Here is a 24,486-nt window from a genome sequence, read left to right as displayed (position 1 = left end):
TCTCTGGGCAGGGCAGTCACTGGGGATGTGCCGTTTAATGCGTGAAATGGTGTGAATTGTTTATCAAAAAGGGAATACAGAGCAGTCTAGCCATAAGGTTACAATCGATATTATTTCGAGCAATTCAAGCATAAGAATATTTCAACGATAAGGATAATTGACCTTACAATTCTAACAATAAAATAATCTAACGCTTAATAACGACGTATAATAAACTGTCACCTTTTTTGTTAACATAATTTCAGATTGACCTTCACGTCCACAGTAAAAAAGAAATAATAATCGTTCAAAAATTATTATTATCAGAAATCTAGTAACAACAACTTTATTCTCTGTCGGACGGTTTTACATGTGTGTGCTGCTAAATAACTATAGGCCTTATAGACTTAAAATTGTGTTTACTTTCAAGACCTATGACATAGGGTAAGATGGGGTAAGTGGGACAGTGGGGTAAGTGGGACCATATGCGTAGATCCCCCAAATATTTTGTTGGGGTGGTCCATACAACCACCCCACCCCCCACCCCCATGTTGACGCCTGATAATGGATTTCTGACCAAATTAACCTCATATTTGTCCATTTTTGCCCAAAAAAGCAAATTATCGCGCGCGAATTCTACTTTTACACCATATTTCATCAGTTTAGCTTCAAAATAGTAAAATTATTCTTACTAAATAAACTTGAAGAATTACTAAATACTTGAAGAATTGTGTTCCATCTCCACCCCCCAATGTCAAAAAGAAATCTACGCCACTGGAGTGGGACACTTACTATACTACATCTTCATTGCAGCACTAAAACACAAGAACCTATTCAAGCAATTATTGAAACCGTCGAAAGGATGGTGTTGGTAAATTCCGTTGCTTATCAGAAAGGCGATTGCCGATATCTGATCGATAAGTCGCAGGCTGGAATGCATGCCCTAGCGTAAAATCGTAACCAATTGACTTGCAGGCAACTTTGTCGCTTCGTCGCTGCCGCGACTAGCCACATCCGAACGCTGCTAGCGATTGTGCAAACGTTGGTATAATTTACTAGCCATAATTTACTAGTAATTACACGCTACCTTTGCTAAAGACATTTAAAAGTGATGTACATTATAAATAAAAATTACGCCACTCAAGAGATAGATCATTAATTTCCACTGACATTAAAAACCACTACAAATTTGAATGAATAGGTAATAATTGGAGTTCCAAGTTAGTTTAAACAATATTCACATTTTAAAATCAATACTCGATGTCTACCTGTCTTATATTTGTACCCTTTCAGAAAATATTGCCACCCCGGAATTGTCACTTTAGATAAGAAAGAAGTTTCCAACAGGCCCCAACAAAAGTTGTAAATGAATAGTTTTTAACTGCATCCATTGTACATATTTATGGGCACCAAGTGAGCACCTGCACCTGCGCACATGCACCACAGACTCCTCCAATGTCCAGCTCAGCTGTATTGAAGTACATGTATATATGTTAAGGAGAATACATGAGAAAGTATTGATTCGTAGATCCGAATCCACGAGCGATTTAACATCTCAAGACTCCACATCTGGCAATGCAGTGTAATTACCGCTGGTACCATTGATTACGTTGCCCTTAGTTTCCTGTCTGGATCGTTCACCAGTCCCATCAGAAGAACAACCCATCCATTTGGGCCTGCAAAATGAAATATTTAAATGCAAAACTTATTTTCTATAGATGAGTTGACCTCAATGTTTATCAACATAGGCAAGGGACTGTTATATCGATATGCTTGAGTGAACCACATGCAACCACTACGCTGTTCGCCTTATTGTGATGTGGCGGGAGTTTTAAAAACACGATCCCTGAACAAAATATGATGCGCGCGCATACTGCCAGGCAAAAAACAAAGGAAATTGTGATGATGCGTGCGCATACTGTCAGGCATTGACGTCAGAAGTCAATTCATCTATATAACTGATAGCTACTGATGTACACGCATGTACATTTGTTTCAACTATTGTGGTGAATAAATTGTGGAAAACAATATAGCGCAAGGGCGTAGCAAGCGGGTGGACAGGGTGGACGAGGTCCATGGGTCCCGAGCGTTCAGGGTCCCCGAGCAAAAGAGAAAATGAAATATGGGCTGATAAAGGAGATGTTAAAAGGGCCCCGCACTGCTCCTTGTCCATGGGCCTCCGAGACTCTTGTTACGCCTCTGCAATAGCGCAATAATTAAAGCTGAGTGTATGCTATTATAATATGCGGTTGTGGTGAGAAAAAAAACCGGTTGAATAATACCAAACAATAAATAAAAATTAAATAACCCAAAAAATCGAGGAGGGGTTCGTTCGTGCAAGAAAATTCCATCTATAATAGTTTTAGATGTGTATAATATAGAATGTCGAAATGTTCCAATGTCTTAAGGGAAGCTAGTGCAGAGCTTTTTCACGAACCGTTGGAAATAATATGATTTCAAAAAGCTCACGGTAGTCAAAATAACTAAAAACAAAGAAACAAAAACAAAATGTCTCAAACATGCCTCTGCCATGCATAATAGGGCTCGAACCCACAACATCAAGATCGTAGCAAATCGTATCTACCCACATTGCCCCTGTAACTACTTACTTGCCAAAGTTTTCACCCTCTTCTAGAGTTTCAGGAAGACTTTTTCCTCTTGTTTCCGGAAGTAGAAGGGTTAATAATCCCGCAGATATGGCACATGTTCCAAAGAGAACGAAAGGTAAAGGTGTCCAGTGTGTCCCCACTAAGAATATGAGAGGCGATACCATACCACCGATGCGTGACGCGGCTGACGAGATTCCCGTTCCTGCAGAGCTAGCGGGAAATTATCAAAATATAACAGTTTTTAATATTCATTTCCTTCAATGAATCAGAAAACTCACTTTCTACATTTAATGTTGTCTATTATATTAGCTGTAAGGTGCGTGGTGATTTGACAATTCAATGGTAAATGGGCTGTTCAGTTGAAAACCATACACCCCTAGAAGACATTGCCTCAAAGGTCCGTAACTCAATCGATAGCCTTATCCCCCGATTGTTGACGAGGTTTTGGTATCATATAATTGATGATATTTTTTTCATTACCATTACCATGGTTACCACTTAATCGACATTTCTCACGCCCGGGCGCGACCTGGGGTTGTAACAGCTTTTACTTACCGAACCGGAGTTGGATAGATTTCAGCAGAGAAAATGTAGACTATTGAAAAAGAAGCAGAAGCAGCAAACTTTCCTACCATGGCCACACAAGTAACGGCTACTCCGGGTGCTGGAATGCCAAAAACGTTCACTGAACAGAGATGAGGGTGCATACACTAGTTTGGCGATAAACATGAATGCAACATGTCGCCGTGCATGTCTGTTTCCGAAGTACAGGTTCTCAATATTCAAAACTGAACCATATTGGGGTAATATTGTTTTTAATAAATGCACTATCTAATCTTGCACATTATGACACCACATTGAGTCCAATGTGACCTCAAGAAGTAAAGTTACAAGCAATTGAATAGCCGGAAGGTCCAGTTTTAAAACTGACATATACAAAGCGCAAAAATATTCCAACAAGCGACAACACAGTTTCTTCAATGAAGCTTTATTTTCAAGCAGTTTTTATTTCAGTTTTTACTTCTCTGTACTTTTTATAACTTCCATTTTATTTGCCAGTTCTTTTGTTTCAGTTTTTGTTTGTTCCTTTTGTATTAAAATTAAAGGCACGCATAGATTAGCCATTCACCACTCTCAAACCAGATGACTAGTCCGTGAAGTTTTGAATAGGCCAGTTAGTCACTTTTAAAACTGGACCTTCTTCTATTCAAATGCTTGTAACTTTGCTTCTTGAAGTCACATTGGATTCAATGGGGTGTCATAATGTGCAGGATTTTAGATAGTGCATCTATTTAAAAAATAGATTTACCCAAATATTGCTTAAATTTTAAAATAAGGATTTTTCTTCCAATTGTGAGGATACGTTTTGGGCACAATATATATAAATCAACATAAACTTAGATCGTTGAAGTTTCATTTTTTTTAAATAATTACAATTTGTTCATACTTACGAAGAAACCCGGTAAGAAGACAAGATCCTCCTGCGAGGAGCAAAGCTCCGGTAAGATTAAATTTGCGTCCTCCGAAATGTTGGCATGCCCATATAGCGTACAGGTAGGCAGGGATTTCAACAAGACCAGAGAAGAAGAAGGCTAAGTAGCTGTTGGTTCCTAGGTTTGGAATATTTAGCGAGATCCCGTAGTATACTAAACTATTTACGCACCTATGATAGTATTAAATAAAAACACGTTTAGGCCCTGCAGTCGGCAATGGCACAATTTCACTGGTGTTGTAATGAGGTTTAGTTATGATGATGCGGAAGGCTACATGTACAAGGTGAGTAAAAAAAGTGCAATAGAGAAAAGAATCCATTTTTATTTAAGAACCGAGTTGAACCTTTTAGGTTTTTAAATATTTCATAAATGATGTATCCATTAGTGACCTTGTATGAAAAAATCAAGGAATTATCATTTACCATTTTGTTTTTATGACAAATTTTATAGCGATACCCAATTTTAATGTTTGTCCAAGAGACATCTAGATTTGAATGTCAGACCACTCTGTGTAAGGTAGATTTGGAACAACTGCCATGGCATTGAAATAAAATGGAACACCCAAAGTGTTATTGCCCTTGGTTTTGTTTAAGGAGAAGAAACATTCATTAGGTTTTGCTGCCTGAGCAGAACAGATTTGACCATGTCTTTTTCAACCAAACCAACGGTAATAACTCTTATAGTGAGGAATCGCCATTTAATCACAAATTGCCTTAGGCAAAACTCACTTCCTGGTAACGCAATACTGCAAGGTCATATTTATGTAACTCATTAACCCATGTGTGTCATATACTGCCTCTAGTTATAATGAGAGCATGGTGATGTGGTCAATTCATTGACAGATGCGAACCTCAGGAGGGAGTTCAATTTTTGATCAATTCTCTTCAAGTGAGACGTAATGTTATTTGTTGTTCTTTGCATTTTACCTTTACTTTAAAGATGTTTATTCTCTATCAAAAACATACAAATTTGTAGGCGGGTTTTTCAAATGTCGAAATGAAATGCGCGCAAATTAAAGCGGAGTGAATTACTAAATATCCAGTAAGTTGGATATTTTGATATTTAAAAAAATGGAGATGGAGTCAAGTGAAGTATGGAGGATTTAAAAGTAATGTTAGAAAGTTTGTTTGAACAGAAAAAAACAACAAATTAAAACAACGTAAATATCAACCTTATTTAAGTTAAAGTCGGTTTCAGAGCTGGTGCCTTTATCGTGCATTGTGTGCTCTCATTCAAAATACGATGGTACCTCGTGGACAAATAATGAAATTGGGTATTGCAGCAAAAGGACTCATAAAAATTAAATGGTAGTTGCGATTCACTTCATTTTTTCACAGACGGTGACTATTGAGTGTGGCATTTATGGGAACTTTCAATAACGGGAAAGTTCAACTTGGTTCTTACATAAATATTGATTCTTTGCTCTATTGCACTTTTTATTCACCCTGTATATGATAACAAGTACTCAGGTTCCGTTTATTTGTTTGTTTCGCGGTTCTCGGGTTGCACACTTTTCAAATAATTATATGAAAAAAAGCACTGTTGGAAGTCAAAGGAAGAAAACATCCGTTTTCCCTATGAAAACACGTCGAGTCATACAATGTAAGCGTCTCTTCTAAAATAAATATCAACAAAATATATATATTTTCATCTTATATTTTGTTATTATACAGTGTGTCCCAGAAACATTTACCGAGTGAATAAAATTGAACGTAAGGCGAGAAATAGACTTCAGAATCAAAAACTTTTAAATTAAATGTAGCGCATAGCCTATTTTATTTTTTATCACATACAAAACTTTGATTTGATTCAGTTGACTGGTTGCTTCCAAAAATGTGTGTATCTCATTAAATTTAGTCCACATTATCTATTTTATAATCTGGTGTTATGTTATTCATGCATGCTTTCACTGAAGATGAATAACAGTTTGTCCGAGAAAACTTTGATTTCTGCAATTGGAAGCTTTCCAACTTTAATTCTTTAGGTTGTGCAAATATGTTATATTTTAACTTTCCAAAGGACATTTTAGCCAAGAATGACAATGATCAAGTGCTTACAGCTGTACATGGGGATTTTTGATACCATGCAACATTAATGTTGAAATTTTAAAAGAAAAACTTTGCATTACAATTTCTGTGTGAGAAATTTTTTAAGCCAGCTGGAATTCTTTATGCAATAATTCTTTAAGCAGCATTTATATCTACATTAACGAATAAGATATTTACCAGTACCGAACATCATCTTACATGCAAACTTTCATTTTCAATATCGTGCAGAAACAGAAACAGTCTAAAAAGAACAAAATATGAAGCCCATTGACAGTTAACCACTAGTGCACGACATTGTGTTGAATGATCTTTCTTTCAAACTTGGAATGAAGTGAATCGCTCATTTCTTCGCAATCAGTCAACTGATTCCAATAAAATTAGCGTATGAGATGCAGAATGAGATGGGCTACACGATTATATTTAGATATTTGGATTCTGATGTCTATTTCTCGACTTACGCTCAAATTCATTCGCCCGGTAATTTTTTTCTGGGACACCCTGTATTGTCATTACATGCTTTCTTATGGTTTTTATTATGAGAAATAATAAGAAATATTGCACAAAGTATTCCTATGTTTCTTCTTTTGTGATGACATACTAGCGTATCACAGAGTAGACCGTAAAACCTCGTCTAAAAGCATATATAGTGTTTTTGATGAAAGCTAACTAATACAAACCAGCCGTAAATATGCCAAAAGAATTGAATTGGTCTTAATATAGTATTTGTTTGCATATGCTTGTATAATTATGTCACCATAGTGTAATTAGGTGTAATGTCAACTTCACCTTATCAGATCCTAAACCTGCTGTGGGCAGATCCATTTGGTTATATAGCAAAGCCAACTGGGATGCTGTCAACAGCAAGTTAGCTATGTATAGATTTGATGACAGTGTCAATGTTGACACTGCTTGGGATAACTTTCTCAAATTTTTCATGGAAACCATGTCTGAATGTATTCCTCAAAAGTTCGTCCGTTGCAAGTCTAAGGATCCCCCATGGCTAAATTCTGACCTCAGGTATCTAATTAAGAAAAAACATGCCTTGTTTAATAAGTGGAAGAAAACATCTAAAGCCGACATTTATACCAAATATAAAGCTGCTAGGAATGCCCTTTCAAATCAGTTGAAATTTGCCAAGCAATCTTTCTTTGCTGGCCTTTTGAACAATAACTCTCCCACTAAATCCTTCTGGGGCTATGTCAAGTCTCGGTCTGGCCAATCCTCCATTCCCGATACCATTAATTACAAGGGAACCTGCACCTCTACTCCTCTTGAGATTGCCAATACTTTTAGCCTTTTCTTTTCTGAGTGCTTTAATACGGATACTGCCTCAGACTTTGCTGCTCCTCATTATAACATTGATAATCCTTTATCTCATTTCAGGTGCAGCCCTGGGGAAATTGTGAAGCTCATTAGCAAGCTGAACAATAACTCAGCTGCAGGTGTTGACGGCATAACTGCAGTGATGCTTAAGAACACCACTGTTTCCGTGTCACCCATCTTGTGCAAGATTTTCAATCTCTCCATCTCCACTGGTGTTACACCCAGTGCATGGAAACTTTCCCGTGTCATACCCATTTTCAAGTCTGGTGATCGTCACTCTGTTACCAATTACCGTCCCATCTCTTTGCAACCTATTGTCTGCAAGACTCTTGAGAGAGTTATTCATAAACATATCATCACTCATCTTAATTTCAACAAAGTCCTGACCAACCAGCAATTTGGGTTTCTTCCCAAATCCTCAACATCAGATGCTCTCCTTACGGCCCTTAATGATTGGTATGTGCATCTTGAAAATCGGGAGAGTGTGGCTGTTGCATTATTCGACCTTAGTAAGGCTTTTGACAAAGTCCCCACAATCCATTGTTGCTCAAACTTCGTTCTGCTGGTATCACTGGCCCCTTCTATGCTGGCTTAGGTCGTACCTTTCCGGCAGAACCCAGTCTGTTTCTGTCCATGGTGTTTCTTCTGACCCTACTCCTGTTCTGTCTGGTGTTCCCCAGGGCTCCGTCCTGGGGCCTCTACTTTTTCTTATTTACATTAATGATCTTTGTATGTCTTCATTTTCTCCAAACAGTTCTCTTGTTCTATATGCCGATGACACCACCCTTTACAAACCTATCAGCAATGACAGTGACATCACCAACTTTCAAGCTGACATTGACACCATCCACCACTGGTTCTCAAAAACAATCTCACAGCCAATACTTCAAAGACCAGGCTCATGGTTATTTCAACCAAGAAAGACCCTTTCCCAACATGAGCCTTTATATGAATAACCAGGTGATTGAAAGAGTCTCCTCTGTCAAGTTCCTTGGTATTCATATTTCTGACAAATTATCTTGGAATGAGCATGTGAATTTCATCTCTAAGAAAGCCCGAAAAACCATAGGCTACATTCACAGAGCATTCAACTGTGCCTCACCAACTATCCGGCGTTTGCTCTACTTAGCCCTTGTCCAACCAATTCTGGAATATGGCAGCATCACCTTCCATCCATTAAATGTCACATTAACCAACAGGCTCGAGTCCACTCAGAGATTTGCTTGCAGAGTGATTCTTCAATCCTGGAATCTCTCTCACGCAGACCTTCTCTGTAAATGCAATCTCCCAAGCCTGTCTAAGCGTCGTGACATTGCTGCCCTTAGCCATCTTTTTAAGATACTCAACCACCTCTGCTCTTCTCCCAACCCATTCAAGCCCCACCCCAAGACCACTCTCCGCAATCTCAATAGCCTCTCTCTTGATACACCTTTCCGAAGGCTCACACTCTGCCAAAGGTCTTTTTACCCATATGTTCCCACCTTGTGGAACTACCTACCCGAGGATGTTGTCAAAAGCACCTCCCTACCAGCCTTTAAATCTGCTGTTTGTCTCCACCTCGTGTAGCCATTTAGTTTGGTCTCCTTTTATTTCTCCATTCCACCTGTCCTTGTCGTAATTATGGTTTTTTCTATTTTGTTTTTGTTTTTGATGTAATGGGCATCCCTTTAATTTAGTGGTTTCACTATTGGGTTTGTCCAGGCTTTCTAGCCTATTGTTATAAATAAATAAATAAATAAAATCATTTATTTGCTCAAACTAAATAATCTTATATATTTGTCGCTGGACAGCGCCTGGATTAATTTAGCTTTCATCAAAAGCATTCTATATGCTTATAGACGAGGTTTTACGGTATAGTATGTCATATTGATTCTATCTTTTCTGTTCTGACATACCGGCGTATACTTTGAGGTTAAATTATGCTAACAGTTCAAAGTCATGCTTAAAATAAATTTAAACAATTACTTAATTACATTTCAAAACTAACTATATATTCATTTTGTATTCCAAGTTCTTATCAGTATAAATTTAAAAAATGGAAGAATTTCAAACGCGATTTTCTCACAACTACAGGTTAAATACCACTAATTATGTATTACACGGGTTTCAATGGGAAAATGGCTAATTTCGGGTAGAATTTTCTCATATTCAGAACTCTCACAGCTCAATGCCACTAATATCAGGTGAAACTAAATGATTTAGATGCCAAATGATCAAAAATTCAACATAGGGTCATGTTTTTTGAGGTGGGACCCAATTGTGTCACATCTTGCAATTTGTCAAAAATCAACTCCTTTTTGTATTTCTGATTATATTTCAAAAGTTTTCACCCAAACTAGTAAAAGTATACATTTTAGAAAGCATATATTGTCATGATTGCAAATCTGTAAAGTTTGAATGGATATACAGGGTGTACCAAAAAATATACAGGGTGATTCCATTGAAAAATACCGAAAAAATTCAATTTCTTTACCGCCCCAATATTTCTACATAGTATATTAAATTGGAAAATGAACTTGATATTTGGAATGTACACAGTTAGTCCTTTCATTAAATGTATAGTTTGCACTATATTTGTTAAGCCCATTGTGTTATACAGGGTGAGAAAAAAAGTTGTAAATTAATTTTTTAATTTATGTAAAATTTCCCTAAGTGCCATTAAATTTGGAAGATATATTCAAAATAGTTTACAGAATTGCTATAATATCAAATTTAAATATCCAATTCCTATATAGGGTGTTCCAAAAATCAATATTCAGTGAATAATTAGTAACAAAGGTACATGTACAATACATGTACAATTAGCCTACATCAATAAACTATTTAACAATAAGCAGAGATCAATATGTCATCAGATTAAATCCTTTGACTGTAATAATCTCCTTTTAGAAGATTTATTTCATATTTCAAAGATAAAACAATATTGAAATTTATTTCATATGCATGCATGCAAAATTACAACCCATTGTATTGTATGACCCACATTCCACTGCATTAATTGAAAGCTTGTTAAATCCTTAATTACTAAGTTCATTAAGATTAACTAAGCAATTATAGTTATAGAAAGTTAAAAAATAAGATTAACATTATGCAAAATGCATTTTTACTTCTACTAGGCAACAAAGTGCATAAATTTTATTAATGAACATCAACTTCCCATTGGAATTACACAGAGCTCCTCCGCTGCCGGCTCCTCCACTTCCGGCACCACCCCTGACTAATTAACTTAATTAAGCTGTTGTAATTAATTAATACATTTGTTTAATTGTATTTGTTATTAATTCATTAGAAAAATAATTTATCTTCAAAATAAGACCAAAACCATTTGTTCATGATGAATTTTAGCAAAAATATAGGAATAAGTAGACAAAATGATTTAGCAAAATGTGACAGCACCACCTTTTTAGGGTCCCACTATAAAAAACATGACCATAGGTTGACCTGAGACTTTTCTTGTTTTAACGCACTGAACCGCAAACACCTTAAAATGACAGTGCGCCCTCGAAGCTGAAAGTTACAATATGGTAGGGCGAATATTTACTAAAAACCGAAGCCGTGCGTATGAATTTTGGTACTATTGCAACAAAAATGTCATATAATGAGAGAAAATGTACCATTTTGATGCATCAAACCCTAAAAAATACTTTTTTGGCTATATAACTTATATATCAATTTCAGCGATTTTAATGCAGTCTTTTCAGAAAATAAATAGTTAGGGGGGCCTACTCGTCGTATTTCAATGTATCGCCCAGGCCTATTAGTGGTATTTAACCTACAGTTTTCGTCATACGCCGGTATGACAAGAACAGGGATGAAATGCAATCGTTAATTTAAAATACCTATTATCGCGCATAATAAAATAATATTTACTAATATAATAACGAAACATCAAAACTTTTCCTTTATGTTCAAACATTGGATTTAAAATTTTATGACAACAAAATCAACGAAGCAATTAAAATTTTAATCTCAAAGTAACAATAAAAATATAAAAGTTTTATTTCGTATTAATGCATGCAATATATATTACCATCATTACCATATTAATAGTATTCATGAATTATTTACGACACTTTCTAACTGTCTACTATGGTTAACCAATTGATTAAAAGCTATATGATTTTTGAGTTATCAAATAATTCCTTTTTGACAGAACTACAATGTTTACCTAACTTTACAAGAAACAAATTGTACTTCTAAATTTTGACCAAAACAAAAACCCTATTTGGAGTGGGTCACTGAGAATAACCCTTATACTTACCAATTCCACATTAGATTGACGGTCTTGAAAGCCATGTATGGTGTTTTAAACAACGTTAAGACACTAGCATTTCCTTGTTTTTGTTTTTCCTGAAAGTAAAAAAAAAATAGATAAAATATTTTTACTTGCCATTTTACTAGTTTCCACGTTACTTGCATGGTGACACATCATCCAAGCAATCAAACAATTCTCCCAAACAAATGCGTATATACATGTTATTTATTGTAAAGTACATTTGACAAACATTTGTGCAAAATATGGTGTGTGAACACCACTACTTGCCTATTGCACAGTTTTCAACGAAATGAGATTAACTTTGGGAGGAATTTTCTCATAAATTATTCAGAACTCTCGTAGTTAAACGCCACCAATATCAGCTAAACTAGATGATTTTGATGCCAAAATGATTATAAACTCAGCAGATGTTGAGCTTAGACTTTTCTTGTTTTAACTATTTAAAAATATCCTTTGATGAGGGAAAAAACACCATTTCAAAGCATCAAAACCCCAAAGGTACAACTTGGTCAAATTCAATGATTTTAAAAGCAGCCTATATAATCATTATATTGGAACCTGAGACTAGTAAACCATTTACTAGCCCTTTTGTAGGCTAATCATGATTGATTTTACCTTTAGAAATTCCAAAGTTAAGTCCCATTCAACGATCCTATCGAAAGTGTAAAAATAAATAAAAATTGACAAATAGGAATGTAGGCCCCAAAATGTAAAGCTCGTCCAACGATACGGGTAGTAAACACCACATATCAGTCGGAACTCGGAAATATTGATTTTGAGATCAAGCCAAACAAAGGAACTATTTCCGTTCGTTTCCTCTTGTTTTCGAAACTCTGCTCATATATTTGGAACTGGTTGTTCAATTTCAATGGGGTTTTCTGCCAAATCCAGCTTTGTAAATGCTTTTTACTATCATATAAGAAACTGGAAATTTAATATTGCCGAGTTCCGACTGATTTTGCTTGATCGCATCACATATTATGGTGCTACTTTTCTGTCATCACAAACTTATAATAAATAAAATTGGATGAGCACAATACACATAAGTCCCATTTCACTCTAAATAAAAATTACTCAATGTTGAGTAAAAAAAGAACAGAGCAACAAAATTAGTAAATAGAGCTCAATGTTGATTAAATGTTACTCAAATTCAGTAAACATTTAATCAACATTGACTTCCATTTGTGATGCGATCAAGCAAAATCAGACGGAACTCGGAAATTTTCAGTTTCTTACAGGATAGTTCAAACATTTAAAAAGCTGTATTTTCCAGAAAACCCCATTGAAATTGAACAACCAGTTCCAAAGATATGAGCAATTAATGAGTTTCCAAAACAAGAGGAAACAAAAGGAAATATTTTCTTTGTTTGGCTATATCTCAAAATCAATATTTCCGAGTTCCGACTGATTTTGCTTGATCGCATCACGTTAAGTGCGCTTCAGACTCCGCATTGTACGTACAATATTGTATGTACAATATTTTTCGTGACGTCAGAAAGTATTGCACGTACAATAAAAAGTATGTACCGGGAAAATATATATTTCGCCACAATCATTGGTTGCTTAATTGATACGGAGTTGCCAAATTTCTAAGAGTGGTAAATTTAGTGCAGTGTTCGTGCACGGAATCTTTTTATGTCTTCTTGTATTCAACTGTACTTGAATTATTATATAATCAATGGGCACCTTGAAAGTTAATAATATTAATACTGATATTAATATAAAAAAATATTAAAATTGTAATAATAATATAAATGGCACATTCAGTTCTTATTTATTTATTTATTTATTTATTTATTTATTTATAGATTTATTTATTTAGGCCTATTTGTTTATTTATTTATTTATTGATTGATTGATTGATTACTGATTGATTAATTGATTTAGATTATTTGTAGGCCTGTAGACCCGGATGCAACGCCTTCTATACTTTTTCATTAATTATAGGCCTATTAATAGTAATGCGTTGAGATTTTAAAAAGTAATATCCGCCTTTATTTCTTTCTTTTTGATATGATATACTCGTTACAAAAACAAATCAGCATGGAAAACATTTTTTTTTCGTCAGAGGCAGATATTTGGTCTAATCAGTGTAAGCTACAAAATAGACGATCTTTTAAAATCATTTTTAAATGTTTTTTTTTTTTCAACCTTATTGTTTGTATTAATTTGTAATGTCTACACAATCTGACAATCTCCCAGCTTATACCTAATGTGAATCGAGCCATTTAACATGTGCTTGTAGGACAACGATTTTGAATTAAACATGTTAATTGTGATATTTTAATTCCCTAGAACACCACAGTTAAGCGTCCAAAATTGTAAGTGGGCTTTCTTTTATTTTACCTCATTATTTCGTTAAAATTACTCGAAAACCCTCCTAAGAGTTGTTACTAATAAACATTTCATAATTTTGGGCAAAGAATAGCCAAATAGTTGACCGAAATCGTATATTTGCACCAATATTTGACTGAAATCGTATATTAGCATTACCGTCCCTTCGTGGCTTTATTGCAAGCCAAAGTGCTGCTAAATGTGAAACGCGATTACTTAAAATATTGAAAGAGTTTCAACTATACGAACATATTTCTGAAATATGTCTCTCTGATTGGTTGATTATCAAGAGGATTACGGCATCCTCAAAGCCTCCTGCTGTAATTCTCTATTCGATATCTATTATAGGACCGATCTTTTGAAATCCATACAACCGTGTCAAATGAAATAGTCTCGAATCATAATTTGTGCACGATACAACGTTGATAGGCCTACCGTACGTCAGATTTCGGAATTTTATTGAAAATAGGCATAAATTACATTGAACAGGTTGAATGCTGGCAAAAGTAGACAAAATAACTATGGGTCGAATTTACATTAATCAGTGTCCTGGGCCTGGGTAACATTTAGGACTCCTTCGCATTCTAAAACAATACTTCACCAAATGTCCTTGCTTTCATTTTCTCATTTAATTGGTTTTAATTTTAATTAATTTCTTTATCCACTGGCTCTGTGGTAAATCCGGTATTGCCAAATATTTCTCGTCCGTTATCCGTGTTAATCTATTTATTTATTAAAATGCACCATCTATTAAATTCCTGTAATACAATGTATAGGCCTAGTGTATTTGACAACAAAGTTGTTTTTATTTTTGATTGAAATTTGGGGTTCTAATTTACAAGTGGTCTGTTTTTACACGATTTCATGTTTGGGCATGGCGGAATTAGTATATGATTAAAATAGACATACTCTTAGGCCCCTTTTTTAATGTTTGTACATTATTAATATTAATATTAATGTACAAAATGCAAACGAATGTATATATATTTGATTGTTTTGTAAACATTAAATTTGATGTTTACTCATAATTATGTCTGGAAAGTCAGGGATAAAACTAAGGAGTATCGGTATTTAGTTTCCTGGGAAAGTGGATCAGATGAGCAGTGAGTAAAAACATTCCCTCTAAATGTTTATTTTATTTTTATTTTTTAATGAATTTATTAGGCCTACTGGTAAAGTGCAGAAAAACAAAACGCACTCTAGGATTTTTCATCAGCAGCAGTAGAAATTTCTCTTGCATAGATTTTCGGGTGACCTCGCTTGGATTTAGCAAACAATGAACCGTCAGGGTTTTATATTATATAGCGCGTTATTTAAGGCCAACAAAAAAAAAAGGTTCGTCTCAAAGCTGACGCGCGCGTTTGTAAAATCCACGATTTGACATAAAACAAATGCGGAAATTTTTTTTATTACAAAAAAAAAATTTTTTTTAGTTTTTGCCAGAAAAAAATCGGCGAAAATCAGACTTTTTTCTCCAAATTTTCTCGCCGTGATTCTAAACCAACTATCTCGCTTTTTAAGAAAGTTTCCAAGCAGTGCACTTACTATAAAAATGTTGCTTTATGCCATAAAAGTTCGCCGAATTCAATAAAATGCAGTTCCAACATCGCCAAAGTGCCGATCAACAGCATTGCAAGCACATGGATGAGTGTAAAACTCAATAAAACTGACATTTCATTTCAAATGAGTTCAAGTTTAGGCCAAATATCATTATATTAATCGAATTAGTGGAATATTTTGACTATAAAACATAATTCATGGTCAAATTTTTGTCACTTTTTCTTCAACTCACGCCGGGCCGGCAGTTCAGTGAGTTGTTCACAAATTACATGACAATCTAAACTGACCTAATCTGATCAACAGAGGGCCAGGTAGGCAATATTTTTATTTTTTATTTTTATTTTTTTATTATTTTCGTATTTTCGGGCGTTTTTAAAGCTTCTTGTGCCTACAAAATACCATGAAAAAAAGTCGGGGAAAAAAATAATCGCATTTCGCATTTGTTTTTAATTTTCTCGTCAGTTTTGAGACAACCTTTTTTTTTTTTGGCCTAATCTGATTCAACTCGTCGTGGCACGTATATTTATTGGACGTGCAATACTTTTTGACGTCACGAAAAATATTGTACATACAATATTGTACGTACAATACGGAGTCTGAAGCGCACCTAGACTCATGTTGTTGCTCTGTTCTTTCTTTACGCACCATTGAGTAATTTTACTATTTTTATTTAGAGTACTGGCCTATACTATATGAATTTTGGGCCAGACGAAGACGATTACAATATTTTTAAAACCCATATCAAGACCAATTAATTTTGTGTTGTACCACAAAGTCTTTTTTATTTTCAGAATTGCCTGCACGAGTATGAAAATAAAGCCACTGTGACACTGTCTTTAGTTAAATTGTGCAATAATTCTGAGCCCCCCCCCCTCTGAACGGCCCGCCAAAATTGCTTGCCCCCCCCTTCGGCCTGCCAAAAACGCTTGCTCTCCCTCTCGGCCCGCCAAAAACCTTCCCCGAACATGCCAATTTTTAAGATCCCAATTTGCAAACTTCAAATGGTCTACTCTAGATATATGTTGCGAGCGCAGCGAGCATGAAAATTTGCATATTGAAGCGTTTCCGTACTGTTTTCCTAAGCCTTTTTAGAGCGTTTAATTAAAAAGGCGCCCATGAATGTGTGCCAAAAATCGCTTGCCGCCCCCACTCTCGTCTTGCCAAAATTGCCCCCCCTTCGTCTCGCCAAATATTTCTTGACCCCTACCCCCATTTTACCCTCCCCAGGGCTCATAAATATTGCACAGCCACTAACATTGCTTACCTTTTGTTTGCTGATTTCATGAGGTTCAAATAGTACATCGGGTAATTCTTTTTTGTTAACTTGAGCAACTCTTCTTATTATCTTCTCAGCTTTTACATGTTTTCCTCGTGTTATTAACCAACGTGCGGACTCCGCTAGAAACCTGGAATAAATATAATGATATAAACTTACTGTCATACATATACAAAAACAAGCATGTAACAACTCAATAAAGTAAGTGCAAATGAGTGCGACCAACATAATGATATCGAGTCAGCGTTACTCAAAATTGTACGCGTTGGCATTACTCGGAAAGTTGACGCAACGACTTACATCAACTTACTGAGTAATGCCAACGAACAATTTCTATGAGTGTACGGTGCGAGACGCAGCTAGCATGTGTATGTTTATGGTCCAAATTGCTGCTTTCACATTTTATATAGTGCAATTAAAGATGGAATTCTCTCTCATACGAAGTTTTAAAATGAATAGGCCTATATTATTAACCAATTAGAAACGTTGGAGGGGGCGTTACCAGCAGGTATACTTAAGTTGTGAGCGGTAAAAAGTAAAAACAAATGTGTTTATGTTATTTTATACTTGTAGGGAAAATGGCATATACGACAATGTTTTACGTTTTGATGGGCACCAACCAATTTCATGACCGTTTCGCATAACACGTGCTTGTAATAAGGCCACAAAAATAGCGGTCCTACTGCGCCAGATTTGGCGTTTTGGGGAGAGATATATATTTGAAGAATTATTCAGATTTTTCTGATTTTTAAGGTCAGTTTAAAGAGGCACTTCCAGAATTAAAAAAAATTCCCGACCGATCGACCTAACTTGGCGATTCAATTTTATGACAAAACATATAATTGTTAAATTTAATCTGGCGCCTAACAAAAGTGTTAAAACTTGGTTGCATTATTTATTATCGTTTATCATTGTTAGCGACTCGGAGCTATTTTCATGATTGTCATTAGGGACAGTTCACAAACACTTGTTAGGGGGGGCTGATGCAAACAAATTTGATCTAGAAAATTGTTCGCCCCCCCCCCCTTATCAGCTCCCACACTTTTTGACATGAAATTTATGTGTCAACCCCATAGAAAAGCATATAAACTCAATTTTCCCAGGAAAATTTGTGGTCATTTTTTGCAGGCCCCAACGAGTGTTTGTGAACAGTCCCTTATCATGATGCATTATCGCTATCTTTAATTTGTAGCATAGCGACGCGGACTTTTTATTATCCACACCACTATTCAAATAACATATGCATACAATCATGGAAAAAAGTACTTGGGACATTCCGGGCAGAATTTCTTATGATCATGGAAATGACGTATATTGTGGGTTGGAACAAACATGGCATCTACAACAATAATTTACCATCCCCTCTCCCCATCAATCAATGTTGGAACACATTGAACAGAACGAGAAGAGGGGGTGGTAATTTTCCGTTCTTTACACGAAATTGTCTAAGAGTTTTTTTCCCAGATTCAGCCTGTTGAAACTGGAAAAACGATATTCGATGAAAATTAGTGGTTTTATGCAAATTTGTTATCAAATCATAAATAAGGATCTATTCAAGGATACATTGAGTTTAAATTATCTTCTTTGATAAATTTTGGGGGATTTTGAGGCTTTTTAGAGGTACAAATTTGGTAAGTATAATGTTGATTCAGGTCTGGGCGATTAAAACATTCACAAGGATCCACAACATGCTCATCTATCAAGGCACAGTTCTTTAACCCCAATACATTTGCACATTCATTGAATGACCTTTGAAACTCATACTCATACTGAAATTTGAGGTCAAATTTTGCACTATGATTGTTTAATTGAGGTTATTGAACTATACCATTGGTATGAGGCCATTGTAGTCCATGGTGATTGATTCCATTCGACGGATTGTATCTCAAACTTATTTTAGCCTTGATCATACTTTTGTCATCTTTTATGACTATTTAGATATTGTCTTTAAGAAAACTGCAGCACTTAGTATGCGGGTTAGTAGGAAAGAAAATTCCATTCGAATGGCTGTCATTCACAGTTAACGTATTAGAAATCATCGTTTTTTACGGCACAAACCGTAAAATTTTACGGTAATTTACCGTAAACTGAATTACTAATTCTATAATTTGATTATTTTGCAATGTATTGCATTGTCCACATTTTTCAAATAGGAAATAGCCGTATTTGTCTTGACAGATTGCGTTTAAAGACTACTTCATATTATATTGTAATTTTACTGTTTTTTACCGTAATTTTAACGGGAAAACGTTGGCAATAGAACCCGGGCAATAGAACTGCCAGGTATTTTACCGTAAAAATTACGGGCTTTCTGTCGTACATTATACCGCACACTATACGGCAATATATCGTAAATATGCTAATTTTACGGTAAAATACTTGAACTGCCAGATATTTTCCCGTAAAATTTACGGAACATTTCTAACAGTGTAGGGCAGTGTGTTTGGCGAGTGATTCCATAAATACTCAGAGAGTAAAGTCGTTAATTTTAATATTTTTTTAATCGACTTAGCCGTTTCTAATATGATTATGAAACTTTCCTCCCATAATATCTAAAACCGTGAAAAAACAAAACCCTGATGCGGTCATCTGAGACTAATCTCACTAATCTCCAGCAACAATCCTAACTGATCCTCTTATACATTAGCGTAGCAGGTCTAGAGGACCGTCCGACCATTTTGCCACATGCCAGTAATTTATTTATATGATTTTTTGCCACATGCCAGTAAATTAATTATATGATTTTTGGTCTGTTTTGTGACTAATTTTGCATTTTACCACACTGGTAACAAAAGTTATGTATATTATAGGGGCAAGGAATCCAATTACTTCACCGAAATTTCAGTGATTCAAGACAAGTGGTTCATTATATATATTAAGAAATGAGGTATATTCTAGCGGTACCTCTTTTCTTATCTTCCAGTAGTAACTGGATTCCTAGCCCCTATAATATACATATTTTTTGTCACCAGTGTGTTATTGTTAAGTGAGAAAAATGCAAAAATAATCACAAATTTATGAAAGGGTGTAGTGCCACCGTGAATAATTAACTTAAATTTGGTTCACTTAGTATTGAAATAATAATTTTTTCACGGCAAAGTAATTCTGTGGACGTGATAACGGGATGGCATAAAACTTGTGGAAGACAACTAAAAACTGTCGAAATCTTTAGTCCGTCGGTACTAACCATACAACAATAAGGAAAACTGTGGTGCATCTGCTCACGCCACTTTCGAAATGGTCTTTTTAACACAGGAAATGTCATTAAAATGTCGCCTTTTCTACCTATCTTAAACAACTCCATGAAAATGCTTTTCTTGCAACCACTCTCTGGTCATATTGTGGCCAAACTTTTTCATATATTTACACTCTCGAGTAGCTGGCTACGCCACTGCTTTAATAATGGGCTATTCCAATTAAAAATCCACGCTACCCCTGTAGAAGATTTAGCTAAAATCTTCCACAGAGGAAGTATGAGTTTTGAATCGAATAGACAACTGAAATACTCACTCCAATTGACGAAAATATAGGTAAAACCATAATACAGGGGAATATGGGCTTCAAAATGATTAACCCTGACCAGTTACATTTGAAAAACATACTCCCCCTGTGGAAGATATTTCCAAAATCTTCCACAGGGGTAGTGTGGATTTGAAGTGGAATAGCCCAATGTGTACTCACGGAATATATAAGAAGAGCAACACAATAGGAATACTAATGGCCAGCTGAAGGTATCTCCAATTCCTGATAAAATACGCCAAACCTGCCAGGGACATGAGACCCACAGCGAAGGCAATTTGACTAGCAATGCCTGTAATGGGACGCTTTGAGATACCCACAAATTCAGTGCCTGAAAAACAAAGAGCAACATTTTGAAGTTATGTCCAAGTGGTATTTTTTAGAAACTACCTAAGTAACTAAGACATTAGACTATAACCAACTGTTACTAACTAAAACTAATTGACTTACTTTAGTAAAAAGTAAAATAAGGATATCCTTTACTGGAAACAAAACGAATAAAACGTAAGGAATTGTCTAGGTCTGATTAGAATAATGTTAAGTTTAAGAATAAAGAATCCACTCTTACCAATAATATACGCCGGTAGAAAGGTACCGTAGCTTCCACAAGACACGAAAAATCGTAGTGCCATGAATACGTAAATATCCGGCGCGAAGGCAGTCCCAAGAGCAGAAGAAACCCATATGATAAGAGCGATCAACATGGTTGGGGAACGACCAATCCTAAAAATACAATAAGCAAGTAAAATGAGCGCAAAGGATGGATCTATGATTGGAATTAGGTCGCTTGGGCGTAAACGCGCGCGGTTTTTTTTTTATGACGGATACAAAAATCTTCGTAGTTCTAGGGTTAAACTACAATTCTCAAATTGTAAGAAATGAGGTGTCAAAATTAACGTAATTAAAGTGTCCTTGTCCTGCTGTTTTGCTTACATCAACATAAAAAGTCCGAATTTGGAGCTCTCTTAAGGACCACTGAACCAATGCGGGGGCCTGTTTGTACTCATCTTAAGCCATCGGTAATGCTGTTTCGTGGGTGATTCCAAATATACTCGTATATAAAGAGTTTGTTTCCAAAAGGAACTCTAGCTTATTCTCTAACTATTTTCAATATAATTTTATCCCCTAAAATGTAGGGTTTAAAATGGTTGCCATTGGACTTCATTGGACGTAATGCCTTTTGGAACCAAAAACAATTATTTTCTTTTATATTTATTGTTTTCTTCTTCTTTTTATCTTTAAAAAATAACTGCAAATCTCTTCGCACGTGTAGGGGGTTGAAGAGATTTGCAGTTATTTTTTAAAGATAACCAAAAAATTGTTATTACTATTCTACTGCTCCAATGTTATTAGATTGGCAAGGTTTACTATTTTCAAATAAAAAAAATCCCACAAAGCAGCCTTTGGACTTAATGCCTTTTGGAAACAAACTCCAATTTCATATAGTCATTCAAATGTATAATTGTAGTCGACACCCGCGTGTCGAGAGTTAATTCATGCATGAAGGTTGTTAAACAAAAATACAAGACAAGGACAGCTTTAAAAAACACTTTTAATGAGGTGACCTTCCAGCGATATTTAAATACAATTTCGCTATTCATGCAAATTCGTCGGGTTAATTTGTTCCAATATGCGGTCTACACAAAAAAGTCAACCCTTCAAAGATGAAATACTTACCAATCGGCCATGATTCCAAAAATGATTGAGCCGGCCAAATTACCAGCGAAGAAAACCGACTGTGCAATATTCGCTAGGCTCTCTCTATTGCACACAAGATTATACTGCAAAAGTGATAGAAAAACAATTTATACGCATTAACTAATTAATTTCATGCGCCAAAAAAGTATCCGAACCCCGATCTTCAAAAACAAAATCCGAATTTTAAAACTAAATCTATTTTCTTTAACTGATGCACTACATGTATTCATTACTTTGTTTTGATGTTTTAACTTGTTTTAGAATCAAAGGCAAGGTCGTATTGTTGTAAACACATGCGTAATAGATTTATCATTTCATACTTACATCTGTATTAATCGTAGATTCATATTTTGTATTATCATATTTCCATCCAGCGTTACACGATATTGTTTTGTTATTATAATCAGATGTATTTATTCCTGGATAGAATGGTATTCCAGTCAAGTTATACTTGAGACAGCTTTCGTACGATCCCTCTTCGTCAGTCGGTATAGCAGCATCACGCTTTGCAACTGCGCATTGACTCTGATCTAAATCCCAGTAGGTACAGTTGACATAGTCCAATTCTGGAGTTGCACACCAATGGTCTACGGAACCGCCGAGAAATACTTGTCCTAACTTATGCCATGCACCGGGTATGCTTATCAGGCACAGCAGGAAGTATACACGTTTTTGATATGTGCCAAAGGCGCCCAAATATACTAAGATTTGATCAAACTGCATTTTAAACTATTATATCATTCATTAGCCGTCCACATCAACTCAATTCAATTCAACTATTGTGATATCACAATTAGGCGATACTTGTACAATAGACCATTCACAGGCTCGCAATCTTTTGCTTCCTTGTTTTAATGGTATGCGCGCTTTATATTGTATGCGGCGGGCTAACTGACTTCTTATTATGTCGAGATCAATTGTGGTTCAATGCCAATGCCCGGGGTTCAATGCTTTTTATTGAAGAGATTAGGACAAACAATCCGTTACGGATGACAACGCAACCCAAGGCCAAATGAAGAATTTGGTTCCAAAAGGCGCTAATCTCCAGCCGATAGCAGAACTACACACTCATTTGATAAGCTATATCCAGTAGATAGCAAACCTACACACTCATTTGATAAGCCATCTCCAGCCGATAGCAGAACTACACACTCCTTTGATAAGCTATATCCAGTACATATCAAACCTACACACTCATTTGATAAGCTATATTCAGTAGATAGCAAACCTACACACTCATTTGATAAGCTATCTCCAGCAGATAGCAGAACTACACACTCATTTGATAAGCTATCACCAGTAGATAGCAAACCTACACACTCATTTGATAAGCTATCTCCAGCCGATTGCAGAACTACACACTCCTTTGATAAGCTATATCCAGTAGATAGCAAACCTACACACTCATTTGATAAGCTATCTCCAGCCGATAGCAGAACTACATACTCCTTTGATAAGCTATATCCAGTAGATAGCAAACCTACACACTCATTTGATAAGCTATTTCCAGTAGATAGCAGAACTACACATTCATTTGATAAGCTATCTCCAGCCGATAGCAGAACTACACACTCATTTGATAAGCTATATCCAGTAGATAGCAAGCCTACACACTCATTTGATAAGCTATTTCCAGTAGATAGCAAACCTACACACTCATTTGATAAGCTATTTCCAGTAGATAGCAAACCTACACACTCATTTGATAAGCTATTTCCAGTAGATAACACACCTACACACTCATTTGATAAGCTATTTCCAGTAGATAGCAGAACTACACACTCATTTGATAAGTTATCTCCTGTACATATCAAAAAATACACACTCATTTGATAAGCTATCAGTAGATGGCAAAAATACACACTCATTCGATATGAAAGATATCTTTAGTAGATAGCAAGATATAAATTCATTCAATGTGGTCTAACAGTGGATAACGCAATGAACGGTCATCGAAAAGTCTATCAATTTAAGGCTGGCGTACTCCACCTCACCGACCACAAAACGAAAATGTTATAGCGCCCTCTTGGCAAAGTTAATTAATTTTTTCTAAACTAATAATGTATATGAATAACCTTTGGCGTATTTTACCTATTTTACTTCAAAGAAAAGTACTAACGGGTACTTCAATTTATAGAGTCCACGTAACGTTGAAATCAAATATAGTTAGATACACTAACTTAACCCTATAACCCCTTTTTTATCCGTTATAAAAAACGCACGCATTTACGCCCAATCGACTTAAGCTAATCGTAGATATACCATTTGCGTTGATTTTAGTGATACAATGTTTACCCCAGCAGGCCAGCACCATACCCGAGGGTAGGACCGGCCGTCAAAGATGACCGGAGGGGGGAGGGTGAGGCACACC

At 35.6% G+C, this 24,486-nt stretch overlaps 1 protein-coding gene across 1 annotated transcript; it reads right to left on the bottom strand.

Moving 5' to 3' along the window:
• Positions 1 to 733: 733 nt before the first annotated feature.
• Positions 734 to 22,982, bottom strand: LOC140157428 (organic cation transporter protein-like). The gene is made up of 10 exons (XM_072180627.1): positions 22,440 to 22,982; positions 22,095 to 22,198; positions 20,986 to 21,140; positions 20,580 to 20,748; positions 16,887 to 17,028; positions 11,714 to 11,802; positions 4,040 to 4,251; positions 3,144 to 3,252; positions 2,589 to 2,798; positions 734 to 1,655 (listed from the first exon to the last, which is right to left on the bottom strand). The coding sequence occupies exons 1-10, from the start codon at positions 22,836 to 22,838 to the stop codon at positions 1,535 to 1,537; spliced, it is 1,710 nt and encodes a 569-aa protein (XP_072036728.1). The 5' UTR covers positions 22,839 to 22,982; the 3' UTR covers positions 734 to 1,534.
• Between the last annotated feature and the right edge of the window lie 1,504 nt (positions 22,983 to 24,486).

This window comes from Amphiura filiformis, chromosome 7, assembly GCF_039555335.1.
Source record: "Amphiura filiformis chromosome 7, Afil_fr2py, whole genome shotgun sequence".
In the NCBI taxonomy this organism is placed as follows: domain Eukaryota; kingdom Metazoa; phylum Echinodermata; class Ophiuroidea; order Amphilepidida; family Amphiuridae; genus Amphiura; species Amphiura filiformis.
Note: the sequence above shows the minus strand (reverse complement) of the source record. Positions and strands in the feature narration are given on the sequence as shown.